Source organism: Bidens hawaiensis, unplaced genomic scaffold (genome assembly GCF_021521415.1).
Source record: "Bidens hawaiensis isolate Kalapana, Puna unplaced genomic scaffold, B.hawaiensis_p1.1 tig00025600_1, whole genome shotgun sequence".
NCBI classification, from domain to species: Eukaryota; Viridiplantae; Streptophyta; class Magnoliopsida; order Asterales; family Asteraceae; genus Bidens; species Bidens hawaiensis.
In genome coordinates this window covers 55,397-78,754 of record NW_027494098.1, presented here as the reverse complement: position 1 = coordinate 78,754, position 23,358 = coordinate 55,397, and the positions used below count along the sequence as shown (strand labels likewise).

Genomic DNA, 23,358 nt, shown 5'->3' with positions numbered 1-23,358 from the left:
CAAGAAACATGTGGATAAACCTGGTAAAAGGGGTAAATCTCCAGTGAAGCATGTGAAAAATGTTAAAAAGAGCTCTCAACCCTTGAGAATAATCCCAAAAAGAGATACTCAATCTGTCAATTCTGATAGTCCTCAAGGATCATCAAGCGGTGAGAAAACAAGAAGAAAAGAAGCATATCCTAGAAAGAAACCAACTGAACTCACTGGTGATGAAAAGTTTCTGATGAAACATGGATATGAATCACAAGGTTTTCTTTGGAAACCTAAAACAGAAACAAAGGTTGAGCAAGTTCCTGATGTGAGAGACTACTCTGAAAAGAAGGACTATGTGATAAAGGAGTATGCCTCTAACTCAGCTGAGTATCAGAACTCAACCTCACTAGTTAAAACCCCAAGAGAGTGTGGTTATGAAAAAGATAATTCAGACAATCTAGTACTCACTCATGAAGATCCTGAACCAACAACACTCACTTCCCAAGCTGTGTCTGAAACTGAATCTGATGAGCTGCAAGTTGATAAGACTTGCACTTCATCACTCAACTAATCAAACTTTCTTTGTATGTGCAGGAACAGCCCACTCCACTGAATGACATATGATACATGGATAGTGGTTGTTCTAGGCACATGACTTGTGACAACAGGTCTCTTGTCAATTATGAAGAAAAGTATGAAGGTCCTGTAGCTTTTGGGAGTGATGAAAATGGTGGAAAGATTGTTGGAAAAGGAATCTTAACAAATGGGAAAGTCTCATTTGATAATATATTTCATGTTGAAGGTCTTCAATACAATCTACTAAGTATATCACAAATGTGTGATAAGGGGATACAAAGTCAGTTTTGATGACTCCCACTGTTTCATCTTGAAGCCTAAGTTTGTGATTCCATTTGAAATAATTATGATGATGGCACCAAGAAATGGTAACTTGTATGAATTGAATATGAAAGAAGCTATCTCAAGAGGAGGTGCATGTTTTGTTTCCAAAGCCACTGAAAATGAATCAAAATTGTGGCATAGGAAACTTTGTCATGTGAACTTAAAGAACATGAATAGACTTGTCAAAGGTGAGCATGTCATAGGCTTACATACAAGAGAGTTCAAATTGGAAGATCATTGTAGTTCATGTCAAAAAGGAAAGCAACACAAATCTACTCATAAGCCAAAGCTCATCAACTCAATTGATCAAGTACTTGAATTACTTCACATGGATCTCTTTGGCCCTGTTAGTATGCCAAGTATAGGAAAGAAAATATATTGTCTTGTGATCATTGATGACTATTCAAGATACACTTGGGTTTATTTCCTAAGTACCAAGGAAGAGACTGCTGAGTTGATTAAAGGTTGTGTAACAATGATTGAGAACAAACTGACTAAGAAAGTCAAGATGATGAGAAGTGACAATGGCACTGAGTTCAAGAATGGAGTTATGCAAGAATTTTGTGAAGTAAAGGGAATACAACAACAATTCTCAGCTCCTAGAACTCCTGAACAAAATGGTGTTGCAGAAAGAAGAAGGAGAACTTTAATTGAAGCTGCAAGAACCATGTTAGCAGATGCTAATCTGCCTGTCACCTTTTGGGCTGAAGCCATAAATACAGCCTGCTATGTTCAGAACAGGGTACTTGTCAACAAAAGGCATAACAAAACTCCATATAAAATATTTCACAACAGAAAGCCTTACATTAAGTTTTTCAAGCCCTGTGGATGCAAATGTTTTCTTCTGAACACAAGGGACTATTTGAACAAGTTTCAAACAAAATCCATGGATTGTTTCTTTGTTGGATATTCTACACACTCAAAATCCTACAGAGTTTATGTGAAAGACCATTTGAGTGTCATATCTGACATCATCTTTAATGAGAATCAATTCAATACAGTTGATGGTGCAGCATGGCTGTTTGATCATGAAAAGCTAATAAGGTCTTTCAAGATTTATTCTGAAAACTTTGATGACTCATTCTACAAGACCAGTGAAATTGAAGAGAAAAAGAAGAAATCACTGGACTTAGAAGAATTATGGAAAAAGGTTGCTAGAAAAGAAAAGGAGTATACTTTTGTGAAGAATTCCTCATGTGACATTGGTGAACAAGATCAAGAAAACAATCACAGTCCTGAACATGATCATACTGAGAACAATCAAGACAATCAAGATGTACAAAATGATCAAGTTCAGAATGAGGATGACACAAGGAACCAAGCAAGTGGAGAAGAAGCTGCATCTACAGCAAGATTTCAAGATCTATTTCAAATATTAACTTAGAAAACAATGGTGCATCTACTTCAGGACAACATAATGATGAAGCACCAGAATTTCATGATGCAGAAACTGATTTGATCATTGAAGAACCAGAGCTCAATGAAACAAATCTTGACACAAATTTGTCTACAAATATGATTACACAAACTCCTTATGTGGAAAAGAATCATCCTTCTGAAAACATCATTGGAGATTTGCATGAAAGAGTTACAAGAAGTCATTCTGAAATTGCAAACATCTGTCTTTACTCCTGCTTTCTTTCCCAAATAGAGCCAAAGAACATTGCTCAAGCACTAAAAGACAATAGTTGGGTAGAAGCAATGCAAGAGGAACTGGCATAGTTCAGAGACCTACATGTGTGGGATCTTGTTGATAGGCCAATAGACAGATATGCAATAGGAACCAAATGGGTTTTTAGAAACAAAAGGGATGAAATGGGTTTGGTGATTAAGAACAAAGCTAGACTTGTAGCACTAGGATGTCTTCAAGAAGAAGGAATAGACTTTGAGGAAGTCTTTGCTCCTGTTGCAAGACTTGAAGCTATCAGGATTTTTCTTGCATATGCTGCCTCAAAGAACATCAAAGTGTTCCAGCTTGATGTTAAGTCTACATTTCTAAATGGAAAGATTGATGAAGAGGAGTATGTAGCTCAACCTCCAGGTTTTGAAGATCCAATGTATCCCAACAGGGTGTATAAGCTAAACAAAGCCCTTTATGGATTGCATCAGGCTCCTAGAGCATGGTATGATGAGCTGTCAAATCATCTTCTTGAAAATGGTTTTACAAGAGGAGCCATTGACAAGACACTCTTCTACAAAAGAAAGGGATCAGACTTACTTCTGTTACAAGTGTATGTGGATGACATCATCTTTGGATCTACAAATGAACAAATGTGCATGGAGTTTGAAGGGGTAATGAAGTCCAAATACAGCATGAGTTCTATGGGTGAAATAAACTTCTTTCTTGGATTGCAAGTTCAACAAAAAGCTGAAGGGATCTTCATTCACCAAAACAAAAATGTGCAGGACATCTTGAACAAGTTCAACTGTCATGAGTACAAGACTGCTTCAACTCCAATGGACACCAAAGAACAGATGATTGCAGATGAAAAGGGTGAGCCTGTTGATGAACATGAATATAGAGCCAAAATTGGATCTTTGATGTATCTGACTGCAACAAGACCAGATATCATGTTTGTTGTATGCGTGTGTGCAAGATTTCAATCAAGTCCAAAAGTCTCCCACATGAATGTTGTTAAGAGAATATTCAGATATTTAAAGGGAAGACCAGACTTAGGAATTTGGTATCCAAAGAACCAATCTTTTGATCTGATTGCATATACAGACAGTGATTATGATGGATGTAACATGAGTAGAAAGTCAACCTCAGGAGGATGTCAATTTTTGGGTGAAAGGCTAGTGTCATGGCAATGCAAAAAGCAGACTACAGTCTCAATTTCTACAGCAGAAGCTGAATATGTTGATGCATCTGCCTGCTGTGCACAAGTTCTGTGGATTCAAAATCAGATGCTGGACTATGGCTTGAATTTTCTGAACACCCCTATTCTTATTAATAATACTGCTACATATTTTACTGTTAAGAATCCAGTTCAACATTCTAAAACTAAGCACATTGAAATCAGACATTACTTCATCAGGGATTGCAGTGAAAAAGGTTTGATTGAAATGCAAAGAGTTGATACAAGTGACAATTTGGCTGACCTATTCACCAAACCACTTGATAGAACCAGGTTCAACTTTCTTTTGAAAGCCCTGGGAATGATCAACTCTGATGACATCTGATTAAGGATATGTGCCTTTTTGTGGACCTATATGTGCTAACTGATTATTTTATTTAGAGGTTTCACAAATTGAATGTTATGTAAATATGCTTGAGTATGTTACTGATTATGCTACTGAATATTTAAACTGATATGTGCTTTAACTGATGATGATTGCATAGTTTTGACATGATTGATATGCTTGTTTGATTATCAGTTGTTGTGCATTTGTGATGTTAGTATAAGTGTTTCTGTTAAGATTTAAATTGTTAGAGTAAGCTTATCTGACATCATTGCTTAATTGCTTGAATATGTGCTTTATCTGATCTTCTGATGTTATTAAGATAGGTTAGACTTTGACTGACAGTATTATCTACTTGTCCTGATAATATTAAGTTTGATTAAGATTTGATTATGTTACAACTGTTTATGTCAAAATGTGTTTTATGTCAAAATTAAGTGATAAAATGAAGTCTACAATGAATTTTGCATAAATACTTTGTTTTGATCAAAACATGAGCATGTTGTTAATGGTGTTGAGATATGATAAGATTATTTAGTTCAAGCTTTAAAGAAGCTTAAAAGAAGGAGTTTTAAAGAAAAGTCTCAAGTAGTTGTTTTTGCTGAAAATTATGTCATTTGCCCAGTTGGAAGGACATGCACTTGTGTATGTTTGGTCCTTGAATCTCTACAGATTCAAAGGATAGCCATTGACCTGAAAACTGAATGCATTTGGAGCAATTATGACTTGTTTCTTATTCATTCACTTAAAACTATGTCAATGGCTCTGACTTTGAAAGGACATATATTCACATGTATGTTTGGTCTTGTTGACCACTTTTGGTCAAACAGGATAGCCATTTACCTGCCAATGAAGAGATATTGGGGTGATTGAATATTAAACTGTGTTTTAATGGGAAATGATAGTACATTGACTACTTAGCCAATCATATGGATTTAATAGGCTAAAAGGACCTTAGTATAGTCATTAACATGTATGGTTGCTTTCTCATGATGATGTAAAATGTAAGGTGATTTAAACATAATGAATATGCTAATCTTTATGTGGAGATACATAGTTGTCTTTGCATGTCTCAAGATAAATCTCTCCACATGATAGGCAGAAAAGTAATTACCCAATCATACACAAGCCTGTTGTTATTTGGTCAACCAAAAATGAAACATCTTTAAATATGACAAAGAACATGTGTTAAAAAATTTGAGAAAATATCAAAACAAGGGGAAGAATGAATAAATCAACCAAAAGTTGATAAGTGTTTTAAATATTTTATCAAACAAGAGGGTTACAACAAGAACTACAAAGATGTTGACAAAAGCTGTCTCATCTTGAATGAAATGCCTGTTATTTGAACTGTAAGTCCAACGTTCAACCTCTATATATGTTTGAATATCAAAAAAATACAATAAGATCCAATAAGTTCTGTCATACAAAAAACAAGCTTTTTGACCAAATACAGGAGGTTGGAGTCAAATTGGGGTGATCTGGGGAAAGCCAAATAAGCTTTGAGAAGAGATATGAGGCATCATAGCACAGTGTTGACCATAAATGCATTATGCTTAAATTGAACCTTAATCATATCACCAAAGAAATGAAATTCATGCTAAGTTTATACCTGCTGTTAACCTATCTATGTTGTCATAATAATGCTGAGAATGAAGTATTGAGAAAGCTACTTAGTCAATATGATCTCATTCTTGAGATCTTTTTAGAAAATGGAAGAAACTATTTTGAAGACAAATACAACTGAAATTTGATCTCTAAATGCATCATTTGCTCTTAAACTATGATCTGTAATGAAAAATATATTTTGACAAAGTGGTTTAAGTCAAAAAGCATTGCATTTTGCCTTTAGTAGGTTGAATATGTAAGTTCGGGTAAGGTTTGATGTTTTATAACCTTTCTGGGCACAAAACAGTTGAATATGTTTGAATATGTATTTTCGGGTAAGGTTTGATACTTTTTAACCTTTCCGGGAAAGCTTAGTCATTATTGACTAAGTTTATGATTTTCGGGCATGCTTTGAAGTGTTTACACTTTCCGGGTAGAGTACACTGTTGCACTTATTTCCCGAGCAAGCTTGAAGTCTTGAGATGATTATGTGATATAGCTAGCTTTTAACAAGAAATTCTTGTTCCGGGCAAGCTTTGCATCTTATATGTTGATTGTCATTCCAATCAAACTCTGTGAATTTAGGTTAGTACACCGAGTAAGCTTTGTGATTTGTGTGAATGTGTTGTTAAGAAAGGTTTGTTAACCTTCCCGGGAACACTTAGATATTATTATTTAAGTTTGTCATTTTCGGGTATGGTTTGATATGTTGATGTTACTTGAGTAGACTAAACTGTTTAGATTAGTTCTCAGGCATACCTGATGATTGAATATGTGTATCCTAGCAAGCTTAGTGCTAAGATAGGATATTCGAGCAAGCTCTTTGAAATTTTAGACTATAGCACACTTAACTGTTTATGTGTTTTAATTTCAGTCCTAGCATGCTCTGTGATATTTGTGTTTATGATTTCGTTTGAGATTACAAGTGTTTTTCAAGCAAACTTTGTTTTCCGAGCACACTTTATATTTCGGGTACACTTCTGTTACCTCAATATACTTGGTAATTTCAAAACTTGACGTTCCGAGTACACTGTCTGTTAGAAGTCCTTTTCCGGGCACACTTTATACTATAGGAAGGTTATTCGGGTATACTTTGCAAAAGAATATTGTTCGGGCACACTATACATCAGAACGGTTGCTCGAGCACACTATGCTTCCAAGTATACTTGATTGAATATGTTTTTTAGTATGTTTGATTGATTATGATTCTTATTTAATTAGGGTTTATGCTAGACCAAGTCTTTTAAATTTGAATTCAAGAAATTTATATGGGGATCTTAATTGATTCCTAGTAAGGATGCTTATTTGATATTTCATACTTGATTATATGCCTTGTGATTAATTTCTCAAGAAATCTAGTGTTTCGGGTAAGCTTTCTTCATAGTGTCTTGACTTTAAATTACTTAGCTTGACCAAGCAAGGTTTGATGTTTTTATTTTAATCGGGTAAGCTTTGTGTAAGTGGAAGTATACCGAGTAGACTTTGGATATATTAAAATTTTCCGAGTAAGGTTTGCTAAAAGTATAAAGAAATGTTTTAATATATCAAGTGGATAATGTTACTGTGTGACAGCTAATAATTCACTAAACGACAAAAAGCATTTAAAACCCACTTTCAAAAGGTATATAAGAGGGAGTTAGGCAAAATTTTCAACATAGCTTTTCCCTCTCTCTCCTTCCACTGCAACTGCTTACTCGCAAAGTAACCTAAACCGACTTATCGCACTCAACTTTAATCCAAACCCTAACTTGAATCATCCCTCTAATTCCGACTCGGTTAGCAATAAAAATGTGTTTTCCGATCACGATTAGACTATAATGGGCTTTGATTACGTATTTGATTACTAATACTCTGTTTATGTGTTTAGGTTATAAATTTGTCGAAGAACAGGTTCTTGAAGATTTTTCTCTCGTTCATCTTCATTTTTATACCTTGAAATTATTTAAAGTACTGAACTTTATGTGTGCACTTTTACAAGTCACACCTGACAACGAGCCGATGGAAAGAATGATTACATGGATGGCTCGGTCAAATGTCAGTTTTGCCTTCACTGAAAATCCTGTCATCTACAGAAATCATTCACTGGATTTCTGGAGATCTGCGGAACTTGTTGAAGATATCAATGGGAAAAGAATTGAAGCATCTGTTGCTGGCCATGAGATACATGTGACAGAAAGGATGATCAGAAGATGTTTACGATTGAATGATGATGATCATAATCATATTAATTTCAACACTGATCACCTGATGAGGATCTTTGAAGAGACGATGGGTTATCAGGGAACTGTACATGATGGGCAGTTTCAAAAGGGGATGTTTCCAATGCTGTATAGATTCCTCATTCACCATGTGATACAGGGGTTTGCTCCAAGGAAAGGATCATGGACCTTGATGAGTCGTGATCTAGCAAATGCCACTGTTGGAATCATTTATGATTTGCCATTTAATTTCTCAAAGATGATCTTTGAGGGATTAATTTTAAATTTGTAAAAGGCTGAGAAGGATAGATTTTTGCAATACCCAAGGTTCTTGCAGATAATCTTTAACAGAGAATTACAAGAATTACCAACTATGGGAATTACACACCTACTGCAGAACCCTGACACATACAAGAGAATTAAGAATCCGGGTGTGGCCAATAGATTCAATTCTGAAGTTCCATTTGAAATTCTACCATGGTTGTTGGATCATAATTTGGAAATAATGCTAGTGCCTGAGTTAAGCTCAGAGGAGGAAGGAGGAGATGATGATGAGAGTGATGATGATGGAGACTCTGATGATGGAGATGATAATGTTGATGGAGATGAAGGAGGAGATGGAGTAGCTATGGATATAGTTGCACCTGATCAGGGGGGGCAATTTGAGCAAATAGAACAACCTATTCCAACACCACCACAGTCACCACCACACATTGACCAACCAATTATACCATCATCAACACATACATCTCCACCACCACAAACACCAACAACAACAAGCCCAATTCATACTGATCCATTCATTTCAAGCCCACCTCATACACAATCACCACCACCAATCCATTTTCCAAACTCACATCATAGAACAACCTGAGTTTGAACCTTTTTCTGCATCACCACCTACAACCTCACATACAGACACATTCCAAAGAAATCTGGACTTAACGATAGAAAATGCTGAGTTGAGAAGAAGAAATGACGTGACTAATGAAAATATGATGCTGTTAGAGAAGTTGGTACAAGCAAACTTGAGAATTCAAGCCCTGGTGCAGGAGGTTGAGAAGACCTCAGCTGCCCCAAAACAGGGGGAGAATGAGTATAGGCCAACTGTCTCTGGTGTGAATGTTGAAGAAACTGTAAAAGTTGTGGAGACTGCTGATAGTTTAAAATTGATTTTGAATATGTATGATAGTGAGGATGAGGATAGTGAGGAGAGGATAATTGAAGAGATTGAGTATGAAGCAGATATGTCTGAGTTGCAGAATAGGAGTATGATGTGAATGATGAGATTGTGAGAGTAGTATGGAGTGAAGAGAATGTTGAGACAGAGGATGTGATAGAAAAGATAAATGTTGAAGAAAATGTAGCAGCTACTGATATAGCTACTGATGTCTTAATTGACATTCAAACTGGAGTTGAGACTGAAGTGTTGAATGAAGGGAATACTACTACTGAGGAGCCCATCACTCAAACTGAACAACCAGAAAGCTCCAAGAGGGCAGAGTATGATCCTGAGTTAGAGGCACTAGAAAAAGAGATTGATGACTATGTACAGTCTGGGGATGAAGAGGATGTGAGGAGGTGGATTGAGAAAGGAAAAGCAAAAATCAGTGTAGAAGAGTCTGTCAAGGCATATCCTGAAAAGGATGTACTATTTAAAGATGATGTTATTGCTGCTGCTGATGCCCTAAGAGAACAACAGAATATCTTGAGAGAAACAAGGGATAGGGAGATACTGGCTCAATCCCTAACTCCTGAAGAAATGGAAAAACAGGAAATCTTGATTAAACAAGCCAAACTTGCAAAAGAAATTATTGATGATGTGGTTGATCAAGAAGCAATTAAAAAATTGATTATGATGAACAAAGCTGGGGAAGCTGACAATTCCCTGGCTATGGTGGTTAGCATGTTTCAATCCCAGAATCAACAAAAAAGAAAGTCCTCAGAAACTGCTGAACCTGCCAACTTGAATACTGATGTAATGACTGAAGAAGAAATTGATGAGTCCATTGCTTCAATGGCTACTAAGAAATGGACTGAACAGGTGAGAGAAGATTTGAAGAAGAACCCAACTGACAGCTGGTCAGAAAGGGTGAATGTGACTGAACCTCATGAAACACTTGAACAGAAAAGAGAAAGACTTTCAAAATTACATGAAGAATTTGCAGAGAAAGTCAATAGGTTTTCTAAGACCTACATGAGAAGAAAGAGGGCATCCGAGCAGACTGAGCATGAAAGATCTGCCAAGAGAGGAAAGTGGGATGACAAGAACAAGTACTTTGTTGAAACTCCGGAAGATAATGCTAGTCCTATAAGGGCTGTACTACTACAAACCTTGCAACCAGGTGAGAGGGTTCAGGGTGTTCCTGATGTTCCAATAAGAAGTGAACCAGATCATCCACCCTCTGATGAACCAAAGATTGATGCTATGAATGATTTAACTAAAGGATAGGATGAGTTTGAGGATTCTGATGATGATAATGATGATCCTGAGAATGATCAAGGGAAAAATGTCAAAGCTACTAATGTTATGTCCCCACAAGTTGTAATGACTGATGAACAGAGGGCAAACATTGAGTTGAGTATGAGAGAAGCCAAAAAGAATAATCCATTGGTTGTAAAGCTGAGAAGATATGGGATAAGTTTTGAATCTTTGGCTGATCTTGATGATGATCAGTTGCAAAAGAGACTAGATAAAGAGAGAGATGCCTTGAAGAAAAAGATGGAAGAGAAAAACAGGGAAAGTCAAAAATTCAGGGAATATCTCAGAAGGCATAACTATTAAGAGAAAAATCTGTCTCACTTCAACTTTGACCAACTTCAAAATCTTTATAACAGTGAGAGAGAGAGAAGGTGATTGAAAAATGTGTTAAAGAAAATGAGAAACTTGAAAAGATTGAATCTTTGAAGAAAGATTTTGGAGGTATATGTGGATATTTGCTGGAAGAGGTTTGAAGCCTGAAATTGTTGATAACTTGACAAGAGAATCAGTGGTAGACCAGTACAATAAGTTGAAAAGAAAAGAAAAGCTGAAAAGGGCTCAAACTGAAAAGTCTACCAAACAGTTTGAATCAACTGATGAACCTCAGGCAAAGAAGAGAAGAATTCAAACCATGAGGGAGAAATTAAAGGAACAAGCCATATTTGTTGAAACTCCTACCCCACAAGAAGTAAAGCCTGAACCAGAAGATGAACCCATAGTCCCTTGGGAAAATGAAGAAATGATAAATATTTTGAGGAACATTATGATAAATCAAAGGAGAATGAGTGAAGCAGACTTCAATGTCTTGGAAAAGGAAGATTTAAAAGAACTTTTCTACATTCAGAAGGCAGAATGGATGAAGGCTCTAAGAGAAGGGGAAAACCCCAGAAGCTTTATAGATGGAAGATTTATACCTACAAGATTGTCTAACAATCCTGGTATAGAAAAGATGATGCTTCTTCTGAGAGACCTGGCAGGACAAGATATTGTTGAATTGGCCAACCTCCCACTTGAGATGGTAACTTCAATCTACATAAAAACTTTTAATTTGGGGCCTAGCAAACCAAAGAAGTCCATTCCATTCAGGCCACCAATTTCAAGAAGGTATCCACAAGGGGGAAGAGGTGAATCTAGTAGATCTATGCAAGAAAGGACAACAAGACCACAATCCAATGTGGATCTTCCAAGAGAACTCTACTTTGATTCTATTATTGGGTCGCTGAAATTAATTATGGAAAGCCGATCGTTGAGAGACATAGTTGTGAGGAGTAACTTCTATGAATACACTCAAGAACAACTAGAAAGAATGGCCAGACTCAACTTGTATGATTACCGAAACAGAAGTAGGATGGCTGGAAGACAGATGAATAATCTGTCAAAGTTCTTACTGGATGAAGCTGAGAAGGGATTCCCATTCCTAAGTCAAAAGAGAAGTTGGAAATTGATTCAGCTACACAAGTCAAAGAGGACAGGAAAAATTGAAAAGAATGGACATGGCTGAGAGAAATTTTGTTATGAATGTCAGAGATAGGAATCCACTGTCAAATATGAACACATGCATAAGTCTTGAAAGAAGAATGACACGGCCCAACTACACAGTGCAAAGGAATGGTATCATTGCTAAAATAGAATACAAAGAAAATGCTGGTCACTATGTACTAAAGAATTCTGATGGAAAAGTTCTGGCTATAATCAAGAAAGATGCAGATTTGACCTACTTGCACAATGAAGACTTGATGGATATAAGAGATTTGGTGATTCCAGAAGGGCACATTCACTACCAAATTCTCAATATCTTTAGGGAAAGAGCTGCATCTGTAATGGCAATGAGAAGACAAGCTGCCTACAATGAATGGAAAAGACAAAATTCCTAGATTAGGCCTTGTGATGTAATGTCTTCGGACAGCTTTTTGAATATGTAATTTGTTTATGTTATTTGAATATGTAAATTTGACTTTGAATTTGATGTGTATTTTTGACTAAGTGTAAGTAACCTTAGAAATGTTTTGGGTCAGCTGAGGTGTTCCAATCTAGGGGGAGATTGTTGAGTCAAACAATTGACCTAAGGGGGAGATTGTTGAGTCAAAGATTTGACCAAGATGAAGTACATGGAAGATTGGAATCTTCTCAACCTCCTCAGAATTCGCTAAGTATGGATCCGGGCACACCTTAGACCTCCGAGCAAGCTTTTACTTAGCCGGGTACAATATTTTGTCTATCGGGCAAGGTTATCTTCAAGTAGTCTTATTTAGTGGATATCCGAGCAGGTTTGCAAATTAGTGCATTGTCGGGCAAGGTTCACTAGTTTATGTAAATCCGGGCAAGGTTCACTTTGTCAAGCAAGTCTGTTCTTCAAAGCCAAGTAAAGTTCACTTCCGAGTAAGCTTTTGTCTAACCAAGCTCATGAAGCCAAGTGATTGGAAGACCGGGAAAGGTATTCATTAATAATAGTGGTCCGAAAAAGCTTGATGATTGAAGTGGAATATCAGTAAGTAACATCGGGCAAGGTTCAAATCAAGCAAGGAACAGTACTCCCGAGTACACTTTGCTAATAAGTTATTTTATAGCAAGGAGTTGAAATGGACCATTGAAGAACAAGGTTGCTCGTAAGGGTTTGTCGGGCAAAGTCTGGCAAAGTCAAGAAGATTGAAGTCTACCCAGTGAGTATTTTACTTGGTAAAATGCTCTTCAAGTAAAGTCTACCCAGAAACTGATCCCGGGCACACTTCTATGTTTACCAAGTTATGAAGGATGGCAGAGTACATAGCCTACTTGGAAAATGAAGATTGATGCAAAGCCTACCCGGAAGACTTGTTTTACACTTAGAATATTTTCTGATTATGTAATTTGAATATGTATTTACGTTTGGCGTTTCTAGAAGGAATGACAGCTGTCTTAGGGTGGCAGGCCTATAAATAGAATGTTTTAGGGCACGCCGCCTACAAAAGACGGACAAGGCAGACAGACACATTTATTAAGAATAGAATATTGTATGTGTGACGGTTGTCTTAGTACGGATAAACCTTCAAGAAACCCTAAATCGATTATCCACTTTGTATGATTGATATTATATAAATGGAAATCTTTTGAGTGAATCTTGTTCTTGTTGGTTACCTTTGAATACTGATTTTGCCTTTAACAAACGGTCGTCTTTCTAAATATAGCAACCCATCATTAACTCTCTTGTCGACACATTTATTTGTGTGAGTTATGACATGATTAAGTAAGATCCAGGTGAAATCAAGGGACTAGACAGTGGGACCAATTGTTACCGTATGCTCTGGAAACTTTGGATTCATCGCCCATTTCTCAGGTTCAGTTCTTTCCACTATTTTAGGAATCTTACTCGGCTTCGAACTTTCCGTGGTAAAACAATGTTTATTAACATGAATGATCGCTATGCATGTGCGGGTTGGGATTCCTACCATACCATGTGTAGTGGATGAATTAGCATTGAAGTCATCAATTGCCTCTCTACCCAAAATTATGTCATGCTTCGATCTTGCTGGTAATACCAAAGATTCCATATCTTCACTACGCGAGTGAATTCCATGACTAAGAGTAACTGGAAAAGAAATGACCTCACGTGGATGCATAACTTCATAACCAAAATCTGATACTGGAACATGAATAGGTTTCAACCTTGCCTAATCCTCTTCATCTGGTTGCTTAAAACATTGCTCGTACATAATGTCTGATGTACTTCCCGTGTCAAAAAATGCATACTAGGACCTGTAATGTCCAATTAATGCAATTATAATCAACGGTTATTTCATGCATGGACCTCCTTTTACTCTCGGAAAAACTACTGGTACACTCTTCCATTCATCACAATCAATTTCTTGTCTTTTATATCCGTGGAGTTTTCCTCCTTGGATCATGTGAAATCTTTAACCTGCTTTTTTGGCTGACCGGAATTGACTTGCGTGGGTGACTTGTAGGTACCTTACCTCACATTCTTTAACAAATGTTCCAATTTTCCTGACTTAATTGCCTGTTCAATCTCATTCCTTAAACTAACACAGTCATCAGTGCGATGGCCTATGTCATTGTGAAACAATCATTGATTATTAGGATTAATTGTGCTCTACGCATAAGTGGTTGCGGCTTATTAAAATCCACATTGTCTGTAATTAAGATTTCTGAAGGAGTTTTCGTCAACAGAGTCCACTTGCTATTGTCTTGCCCCAATTATGATCTTTGTTCTTGTTTCCAATCAATTACCTTGCATCTGGTTGTTTTGAGGTTTCTGCGGGAGGCTTTATGCGAGACCATATGGACTCCCGTGCTTGCCTAGTCAACCATGTGTTCTTTAATTCCACCTTTGTTGACTGCTTGGGACTATCCTGTAACATCACGGAAAATTCGAGCCAAAAATGTCAAAATTCTAAAGTTAAGGGACCAATTCTGCCGAATTCCAAACTCAAGGGCTTAAAATGTAAATTCGGTTTTCCTGACCCATCGCGATACGCGATGGATCAGAAGAGAGACCCATAGCGTAGCGCAATGGGTTGTCTGACACGTGTGCCACGTGGCACACGGTGGCACTGTCTGCCGCCACGTGGCAACACGACCGCCACGTGTCGCCACGTGGTGCAACGCCTGCCACGTGTCGCCACGTGGCAGGTCTAGTGGGTGACTCAGTTAGCCTACGTCGCGGTACGCGACGGGCTAGCCAAGGGACCCATTGCATACCGCGATGGGATCCAAAATCATGTCTATAAATAACAAGGTCCGGGTTCTCATTTTCACACACCATAATCCAGTATCCCACTCCCACTCTAGCATCTCTCTACACCTCGAAGTTCGTGCCCTCGATCCATCTCGATAAGCATGTCCAATTCCTCGTTTTCCGTGCCATACCTTGATATTCGTGCCACTCCCCGAAAAGTTTCAAACAAGAAGGTGGTGCTGTCACGACATCCCGACAATCGTCTCAAAGTACGTGCTGTGAAATATTGATATCTCAATTCGCGTGCCCAAGTGGAGTATTAAGCAAGGAAGGTTGATAAGGAAAATGGCTTCGAAGTGCTTCCCGAATGTATAGGGTTTATTAAGCCAAGAAAATGTAGGCATAATGCCCGAATAAAATAATAATAATAATAAAATATTATAAAGGCTTAATGCCCTAAGTCGAAAGTATACTCGATGTTTCAAAAAGAAATTCATATATATAACAAAGAAAAGAAAGAAAAATAAATATATTTATATATGTGTAAATATAATTCTTTGTTATAAAATATTATTTATGTATAATGAGTATTCTTAAATAATAAAGAAAAAAATACGTTTCTTAAATAAGAAGAAATGTAGGGTTTTGTAAATAAACTAAAGGTTTATAAACATTACTTTTTAACTAAAGGTTTTAAAGTAAAAGAGATCTTGAACTAAAGGTTCATCGAGATAAATAAGACTAAAGGTCTTAAGCCGGATTGTATATCCGACTAACAAAAGTTATACTCGTACTATAGGTGCGAGATAGCAAGGGAAAGACCCACGGACGGTGTTGGAAACCGATCCCAATCAAAAGGTGAATACGCCCCACTTTTACAAACTTGTTTTCAAAACAAATCAAAGTGTTATGTGTAAGACTTTACATGAGACTAAGTGTCTCTAAAAACATTGTAAATAAGAGTATAAGCCTAGCCCTCAGGTTGTAATATACGTTTGTCTGGATCCTTACATATGTGGAATGCGGTGGGCACGTCGCACCACGCTTGGTCACGACCTACAGCCACGATGGGCCGGACCTAAGTTACGTTCGAGTGAGACTGACCATGTGTATATTTATGGTACCTAAGTTATGTCGAAACGCTGTGGTGTTTTGCTGAGGTGACCTAGTGTAGAGACTCGAGTTTATAATGATGTTGTTTAACTTGATTATTCCTAAGCCAAGATGGACCGAGACTTACATGGTCTCGAGGGGTGATTAAGTAAAGAAAATATTTTAGCGTCAGCATATTCACCAGCATTCGTTGCTGACGTATTTTTATAACATTTTGCAGGTAATCAAGAATAGAGCTTGTCAAGACGAAGGGCTCAAGAATCTGATGGCTCGGATAATTTTGTTAAACATAATTATTAAATGGTGATTTTGTAAAACTTATAAACAAGTAAAACTAAACGAGACTTTCGTCTCGTCTTTTGTAATGTAAATATTTATAATTTTGATCCTTATGTTTTTATAAGACTTCCGCTAATGACGGTAACTTTGATTTATATACAAATATGGTACCAATTGTTGGTCGCACTCCTAGGCCTAAGATGGGGGTGTGACATATCCCACCCTAAAACGTGTTCTGTTGTCGCAAAAACCTTTGCGGCTGTCATAAATTTATCCCAAGTTTTTGGCATTCCATCTTTTCCTGTCAAGCAGCGGATTAAGTCACTACTACGAGCATCCTTGCGAAAGGCCCCCCCGCAATATGTCTTTACTAATTCCTCCAATATTTAAACATTCCTCATTGAAACAGGAAATGAAATCTTCAACAGATTCATTATCCCATCTAATCACATCCAGAATCTCAGCCGGGTCCCGCGTGTGTTTCTTTTGCTGACTAAAATGTTGTGAAAAATTGGCCACCAAATCATTCCAATTCTGGATTTGAGCATTTGGTAGTTTTTCGAACCACTCGCGGGTGGCACCAATCAACGTAAGAGCAAACATATGACACCAATATGCTAAGGTCCAACCACTGACTCCACCTACTGCAGTGAAATTAAGCAAATGATCACTAGGATACGTCATACCATTGTACTTCCCTAAATTATTTGGAATTTTCACATTCACAGGAAATGGAGCAGTGGCAATTCGCGGGATGAATTTTGACTTCTCTACAAACGCTGCAAGTCGATAAGGCTTTGTAAAGTCTTCTTCCGCGTCACTACAGTACTCAGTATGTCTAACCATCGCACGTAGGCGACTAGTCTCTTACGTGCTATAAACTTGACTGTCATCACTGAAGTAGCTGGCCTCATTACGACGATATGTAGGATCTCTTCGACTTCTAAAAGCATGACTCTGATCATAGTCAATTATGTGGGAAGATCCCCGCATAACTGGACGACCTCTATCACGACTTCTCTCATCCTCTTCTTCCTCAGAATACACCTCAGTTCTGACACTCTCCCGCATCTGACTCCGACGAATTGTTGATGGAGGAGATGGAGACCTCGACGGAGCATCTTCATACGTTAGAGTCCGTGAACAGACTCTTTCCTCACGCAACATATATTCGTATTCAGCAAAATTTTTCTCTTGGTGTAACTGCAACCATTCTTCAAGAGACTGAATTTTTTCAGATTGAGATTTTGACGATGAGATCTCGCCGGAGGAGAATTTGCATATCTGTCTTACAGATCTTGATTCTGACAAGTCCGACGAATCTCAGCCGTCACGCGTCCCAAATCACCAGGAGTAGGTCCTGTATGTGCCATAAGTCCGACAGAACCTTCGTAACCACCGGGGTTTCCATCGAACCTTGCTGAGATTGACTCATATCGACCAAACAATCAAAAAAGTAAAATTCTAGCAAAAACATGGATGGCGCCAATGAATAAACACGGATCTAAACTCGAATACGTTAGACCGATGATTTCACAGGATACGGGCCAAGTAACAAGCAATACGTTAATACAAGTAAAAGCTCAACAAGTCCCGCGACGAAAACCTACAAAGCAGAATACCGTGAGCTCATTACGGGAAGGACTAGAGTGAGAATCTTCCCGTAACCACCTCCGGCGTGAGAATAAGTATCGTTCTTAGAGAGAAAAGGTACTTAAAGTGATTGATGCAATATGTGAAGTGTGAATGAATACATCATGATTATAAAGTGAGTATCTATAACCGGTGGTTAAGGGAATATTATTGGTACAGCTGTCCTCTTCTAGAATATGCTCTTTGTAACAAACTGCACACGTGTCTACACATGATAGGAAGAGACAAGTGGCCATGTGCACGGTTATAACAACCTTACCAGTTGACATCCCATAATTGGTTGTTACGTCACGTACCTTCCAAGAGAGAATCTTCACGTAAATCTTCTAGAAGAAAGTTGGTTACAACTGATTTGCTAACGTAACCCTTCTATCATCTCGGTGGTGACGGGAATAACCTGCGAATGACCTCTGAGGAAATCTTGAGTAGCCCGTGGATGATCTTTGGAGCTTTTTGCTATTCTTCCTCTGAATTGAGTTATGCGAGTGATGAGGATGTTCCGCGGGTGACCTGCGAATGAGTATTTGGAGCTTTTCACTACCCTACCTCCATAATAATATCTTGTTAAGTTAATAAAATATCTAAGTACAAAAACTATTATTATAATTTATAAAGGTTTTAATGTCATAAAATTGGTGTAGCACCTAAGACTAAACGTAGTGCGCGAGATAGTGGGGCGACAAGGGGCGAATTTGGGGGGGGGCCGTCCCCCCGGGCGCTTTTGGGGCGAATTGGGGTGGGGGCGGGATGTTTTTGTTGTCGGAAAGGCTGGGAAATATAATATTATTTTATGCATATGTGTGTGTTATGTGTTATATATATATTATTATATTATTATTTGTAATCCCTACACCATTACACCTCAAAAACCAGTTTTTACCCTTTGCTGATTGGGCGTCACATAACGCAAAACGCCTCATTTTATAGCCCCTCCACCATGCATAGCCTAATAGAAGTTTCAGTTTTGTCTCATTTACTTACCAACGAATAGACACAAAAGTTTCAGTTTTGTCCATTTAGTTATGGAACTTTCCATAGACAAGAAAAGAAAAAGGAAATGTTATGTTTATTCCGTACAAAATCCCTTTTTTACCCCCTAAACACATCATCTTCTTCTTCTTCTCTTTCTTTCTTCTGTAACTCACACACACACACACCGCCTTGCTCATTTTCCACCCAAAAGCCTCCATCTTTACTTACTCCATAATAAAGATATATGTTTTCGTTGCTTAATAATTACCCCTACCCCTGCTGCAGGTGCCTTTCCATCCATCCACCAGCCTCCGGATAAATCTCTAATGTTTCATCACTCTGTACGTTTGTTTATCTGCAATCTTTATTATTAGCATAATAATTTTGAAGCTTAGATTATCAAAATTAGTAAAATGAAATACTGGGTATCAAGTTATTATTCTGTTTTTGCTCTTAAATGATCTTTTGATAGGGTTTTATTTCGAGTTTGTTTAGATGTTGAATGAATCAAATAATCGATCATGATATATTTTTTAAAGTTCATTTTACTTCAAACATTTCTAGGGTTATCTAATTAATTTATTGACAATCTTAATTTGGGGAGTTTGTAATTTTGCTTCAAGACTAGATTATAATTTTGCTAATTGAAGTAGTAAATTTATAATAATATGCGAAATTACCAAAATAGACAACTTTGACATGATTTTTAGCATTCTAATCTGGTTACGACAAGAGGGACAAGCCCGGTTCTTTTGACAAATGATAGAAAGTATGATGGTCCCACCTAGATTTATAATCAACTATGATTTTTCCTACTTGTAACACATGTAAACTCCTGAGAAGGTGGGACCCACCGTACTTGTTAGCCGGCTTGTAGCTCGAGGCACAACTTGATTGGTCTAGAAAGGAGATGTATAGAATGTTTGTAGGCTATACATTTGTTTATAAATATTTTCCTTTTTGTTGATTTACAGGTGAAGTTATGAGTGACATAGGCCAAACAAGGTATGTGATTCAAGATACAGGTGATAATGCTAATGCTGATGATATAAACCGACTTCCCGATTGTATCATTCATCATATTCTCTCATTTATTCCCACAAAAGACGTTGTAAAGACCGCCATACTTTCAAAAACATGGAACAACGTTTGGACTTCCGTTTCAAACCTAGATTTCGATGATTCGTTGTTGTATGCTAATGAGACCGACAACCGTGACCCGCCCGAAGAAACTTGCTTCATAGATTTTGTAGAACGAGTTCTCTCGTTACGTGGTGCATCAAACATTCACAAGTTTCGTTTATCATGTCGTGTTTTCTTTAATGCGCCGTGCATACATTCGCGGATATCTTCCGCTATCGCGCACAATGTCGAAAACCTCGATCTTTGTCTCTTTGTGGATGATCCGTTCGTGCTCCCAGGCTCATTGTTTTGTAGTCAAACGTTAACCAATTTGAAAGTTGAAATGAATTGTTCTCTTGAATTCCTGAGTTTTATCCATTTTCCATGTTTGAAAACCTTGTATTTATCTCTGGTTACGTTTGCAAACGATGGCTCAACACAAAAGCTTTTCTCGGGATGTCCGGTTCTTGAAGAGTTGACTTTGGTTGACTGCGAGTGGTTGAATATAAAGAATATCACAATTTCAAGTCCTACTTTAAAATGGTTAACGATAGATGACTTGCCATATTTTGGGCCGCCCGATGAGCCGAAAGACTGTAAGATCAAGATTTACGCATCAAATCTTGAATACTTCAAGTATACCGGATATCCATCAAACGATATTATCGTGTGTGATGTATCTTCAGTGGTAAAAGCATATATTAGTGTTCCGGTCCCACACGAAAAGCAGAAAGAAGTTGGTTCTCATGTTGTTAATCTGCTTAAAGGGTTGAGTAAAGTTGTGTTTTTGAATGTATCAGATCATACTATTGAGGTAATTCACTGAATATAATAGAAATATGTATTTTGACTTTTTTTTGTTTGACTTTGCGATGTTAACCTTTTGTTTTTGTGAAGTCTCTTGTATTTTCAGGTAGCATGGTGGTTAATCTTCCGGTTTTCAAGAACTTGACTTGTTTAGAGATGACCATGGAGATCAGAAAGTTAACCATTGAAGCATTGATGAAGTTTCTCAACATGTGTCCGAATCTACAATCTTTATATTTCTCTGAGGTAGATCATATACAGTTACCATATCTAGGATGTTTAATAAACGAACTCGAGTTTCTAAAATTAAGTCCGTCTAATAAATGTGCTCAAACCTGAGCTTCATATACCATGCAGCCATGCTTTGCTAGGCTTGCGAGCCTAAACGAGTATTTAGTTATTTAAATGTAATATTTTTATTTGATATAATAATTATATATTACATAATAAAAGTAAGTATCTATTATTGAGAACGACAACTAAATACTATATATTATGCCATATATGTAAATTATACATGTATAATATTAAGAATTATAAATTAATAAATGAGCTGAGCTTGTGCTTGAAAAATTATTCATGGGCCTAGCTCGAGCGGCTCATCTGTGTTTTTATTAATACTATTAGTATTTTATAACTTCAAAAGTTTTACTTAACAGCAAAAACAAACACTATCTTTTACAGCCTGTTTTATTCCAAATTTACAACTGAGTACTGATTACCAGTCCTCAATAGCAGAAATCAATTAATCACTTTCAAAGCGTAAAAGCAGCGTTATAAAGATCAATATATTTATCTAGTTCCAATCAATGAACTGTGCAGGGATTCAATCATGATGTATGCGTTGCTCAGAACGATTTGATTTGGTCATCACTGCCTAAGTGCATTTCATTCTGCCTCAAAATGCTGACTTTTAAGAGCTTTAATGGAAATGATTCAGAAATATGTTTTCTCAAATGCATTTTGCATCATGCATATGTATTAGAAAAGATGGATATCTCGTGCTGTGAGAGTTTATATGGTGATCCAAACAGGATGAAAGCGGTTAAGGAGGCGTTACAAACGGTTTCAAAGGACTCTAAGTCATGTGTTGTCACATTCTCATGAAACTATAATTATTATGTAAGTATTTCATCTAATCTGTATTTGTAAAATGAAAAAAAACATTAGGTGTGACGATTCCTGACATGATCCAAAACACGAGCATGACATGAATATAAACAGTTTTTGGATTGTCATACCTGACCAGTTTAATAAACATGTCGTGTTTGGGTTGTCAAGTTGACCTATTTAACCTAGGGTTGTTAATGGGTGGGTCCTGGGCTCAAACTGAACCAAAAATCCAAAGTTTGATTTTTTTAGTTTTTGAAAACAGTTCGGTTTTGGTTTTTGCAGTTTTCACTTTGGTTATGTTTCGTTTTTTTCTGTTTTATCATTTGGGCTTGAAATTTTTGGGCCGAAAAAATTATTTAGCCCAAGCTAATGAATTTTGGCCTATATATTTGGGTTACATTTATTAACTTTCTATTAATTACTTAGCATTCAAAATAAAAAGTGAAATACCATATGTTAGGTTCAGTTCGTTTTTCCGGTTTAAATTACATGCAAAACGAAACCGAAAATTTAATTTTTACAGAAACATAAAACCAAGTCGTCAGGTTTTGCTTTGGTTCAGTTGTTTCAGTTCAGCTTTTTCCAGTTGCGGGTCGGTTTTTTCGGTTTCATGCACACCCCTAGTTCAACCCGTTTATTAAACAGATTGAGCCGCCAATCTGTTTATGATGTTTAATTAATTTATTACAACCCATTAAAATGTCACCCCGTTTGACTCATTGAGTTTAGACACATGGGTTACATGGGGTCGTGTTTGGGTTACACAGTTTTAAGTGCGTCTAGATTAGGCTTGATGTTTTTAAGCACGAATTAATATATGGTTCGTATTCAGGTTTAATGGTTCAACTCTGGTGCTCTACTTGTTTTTGAAGATGGCTGCAAGTATATATTTGAGGGCTGCTCTTGTTTTTTTGTTTGATGTAGCCAAACATACATAGAAACTAACTTTTTGTAGGATTCTGTTGTGTTTCTAAACCATGTGTTGGTTTTCATTAGGGCTTTGAACTTCTCTGCAAGATCTTGAATTGACATTCTGTGGGCATGGTAAAAACTGAGGTGTCGGTTTTCAAGCTTCAACCTGTTTACTTATTAATTTGTTGACTTGGCTTTTGTTTTTTTACAGATCAAACAGAAGTTAGCTGGGAAGGAAGCGGGTCATATGCTTTTTAAACGGGTTCAAAGTTGTTTAGTCGTTCTATCCGGTTTGGTTTAAGGAAGTGTTTTATGAACAAGTTTAGACTTGTAATTAGCTCAATAGAAAAAGAGCTTGTTAAGAGAATATT

The 23,358-nt window shown here is 37.1% G+C and overlaps 1 protein-coding gene across 1 annotated transcript; it reads left to right on the top strand.

Annotated features, from left to right (window-relative positions):
- The first annotated feature begins 19,176 nt into the window (after window positions 1–19,176).
- On the top strand, window positions 19,177–23,147 carry LOC143571882 (F-box/LRR-repeat protein At4g14103-like). Its single transcript, XM_077057192.1, has 5 exons — window positions 19,177–19,374; window positions 20,008–20,969; window positions 21,053–21,208; window positions 21,785–22,084; window positions 22,908–23,147. Exons 2-4 carry the CDS (start codon window positions 20,016–20,018, stop codon window positions 22,067–22,069), a joined length of 1,395 nt encoding a protein of 464 aa, XP_076913307.1. The 5' UTR covers window positions 19,177–19,374; window positions 20,008–20,015; the 3' UTR covers window positions 22,070–22,084; window positions 22,908–23,147.
- The last annotated feature ends 211 nt before the right edge of the window (window positions 23,148–23,358 follow it).

Excerpts from the sequence above, each read along its gene's own strand:
- LOC143571882 (XM_077057192.1), top strand. The coding sequence starts at position 20,016 with ATGAGTGACATAGGCCAAACAAGGTATGTGATTCAAGATACAGGTGAT. Across the intron at positions 20,970-21,052 it reads TATCAGATCATACTATTGAG|TCTCTTGTATTTTCAGGTAG; the intron begins GTAATTCACTGA and ends GTTTTTGTGAAG. Across the intron at positions 21,209-21,784 it reads AATCTTTATATTTCTCTGAG|GGATTCAATCATGATGTATG; the intron begins GTAGATCATATA and ends TGAACTGTGCAG.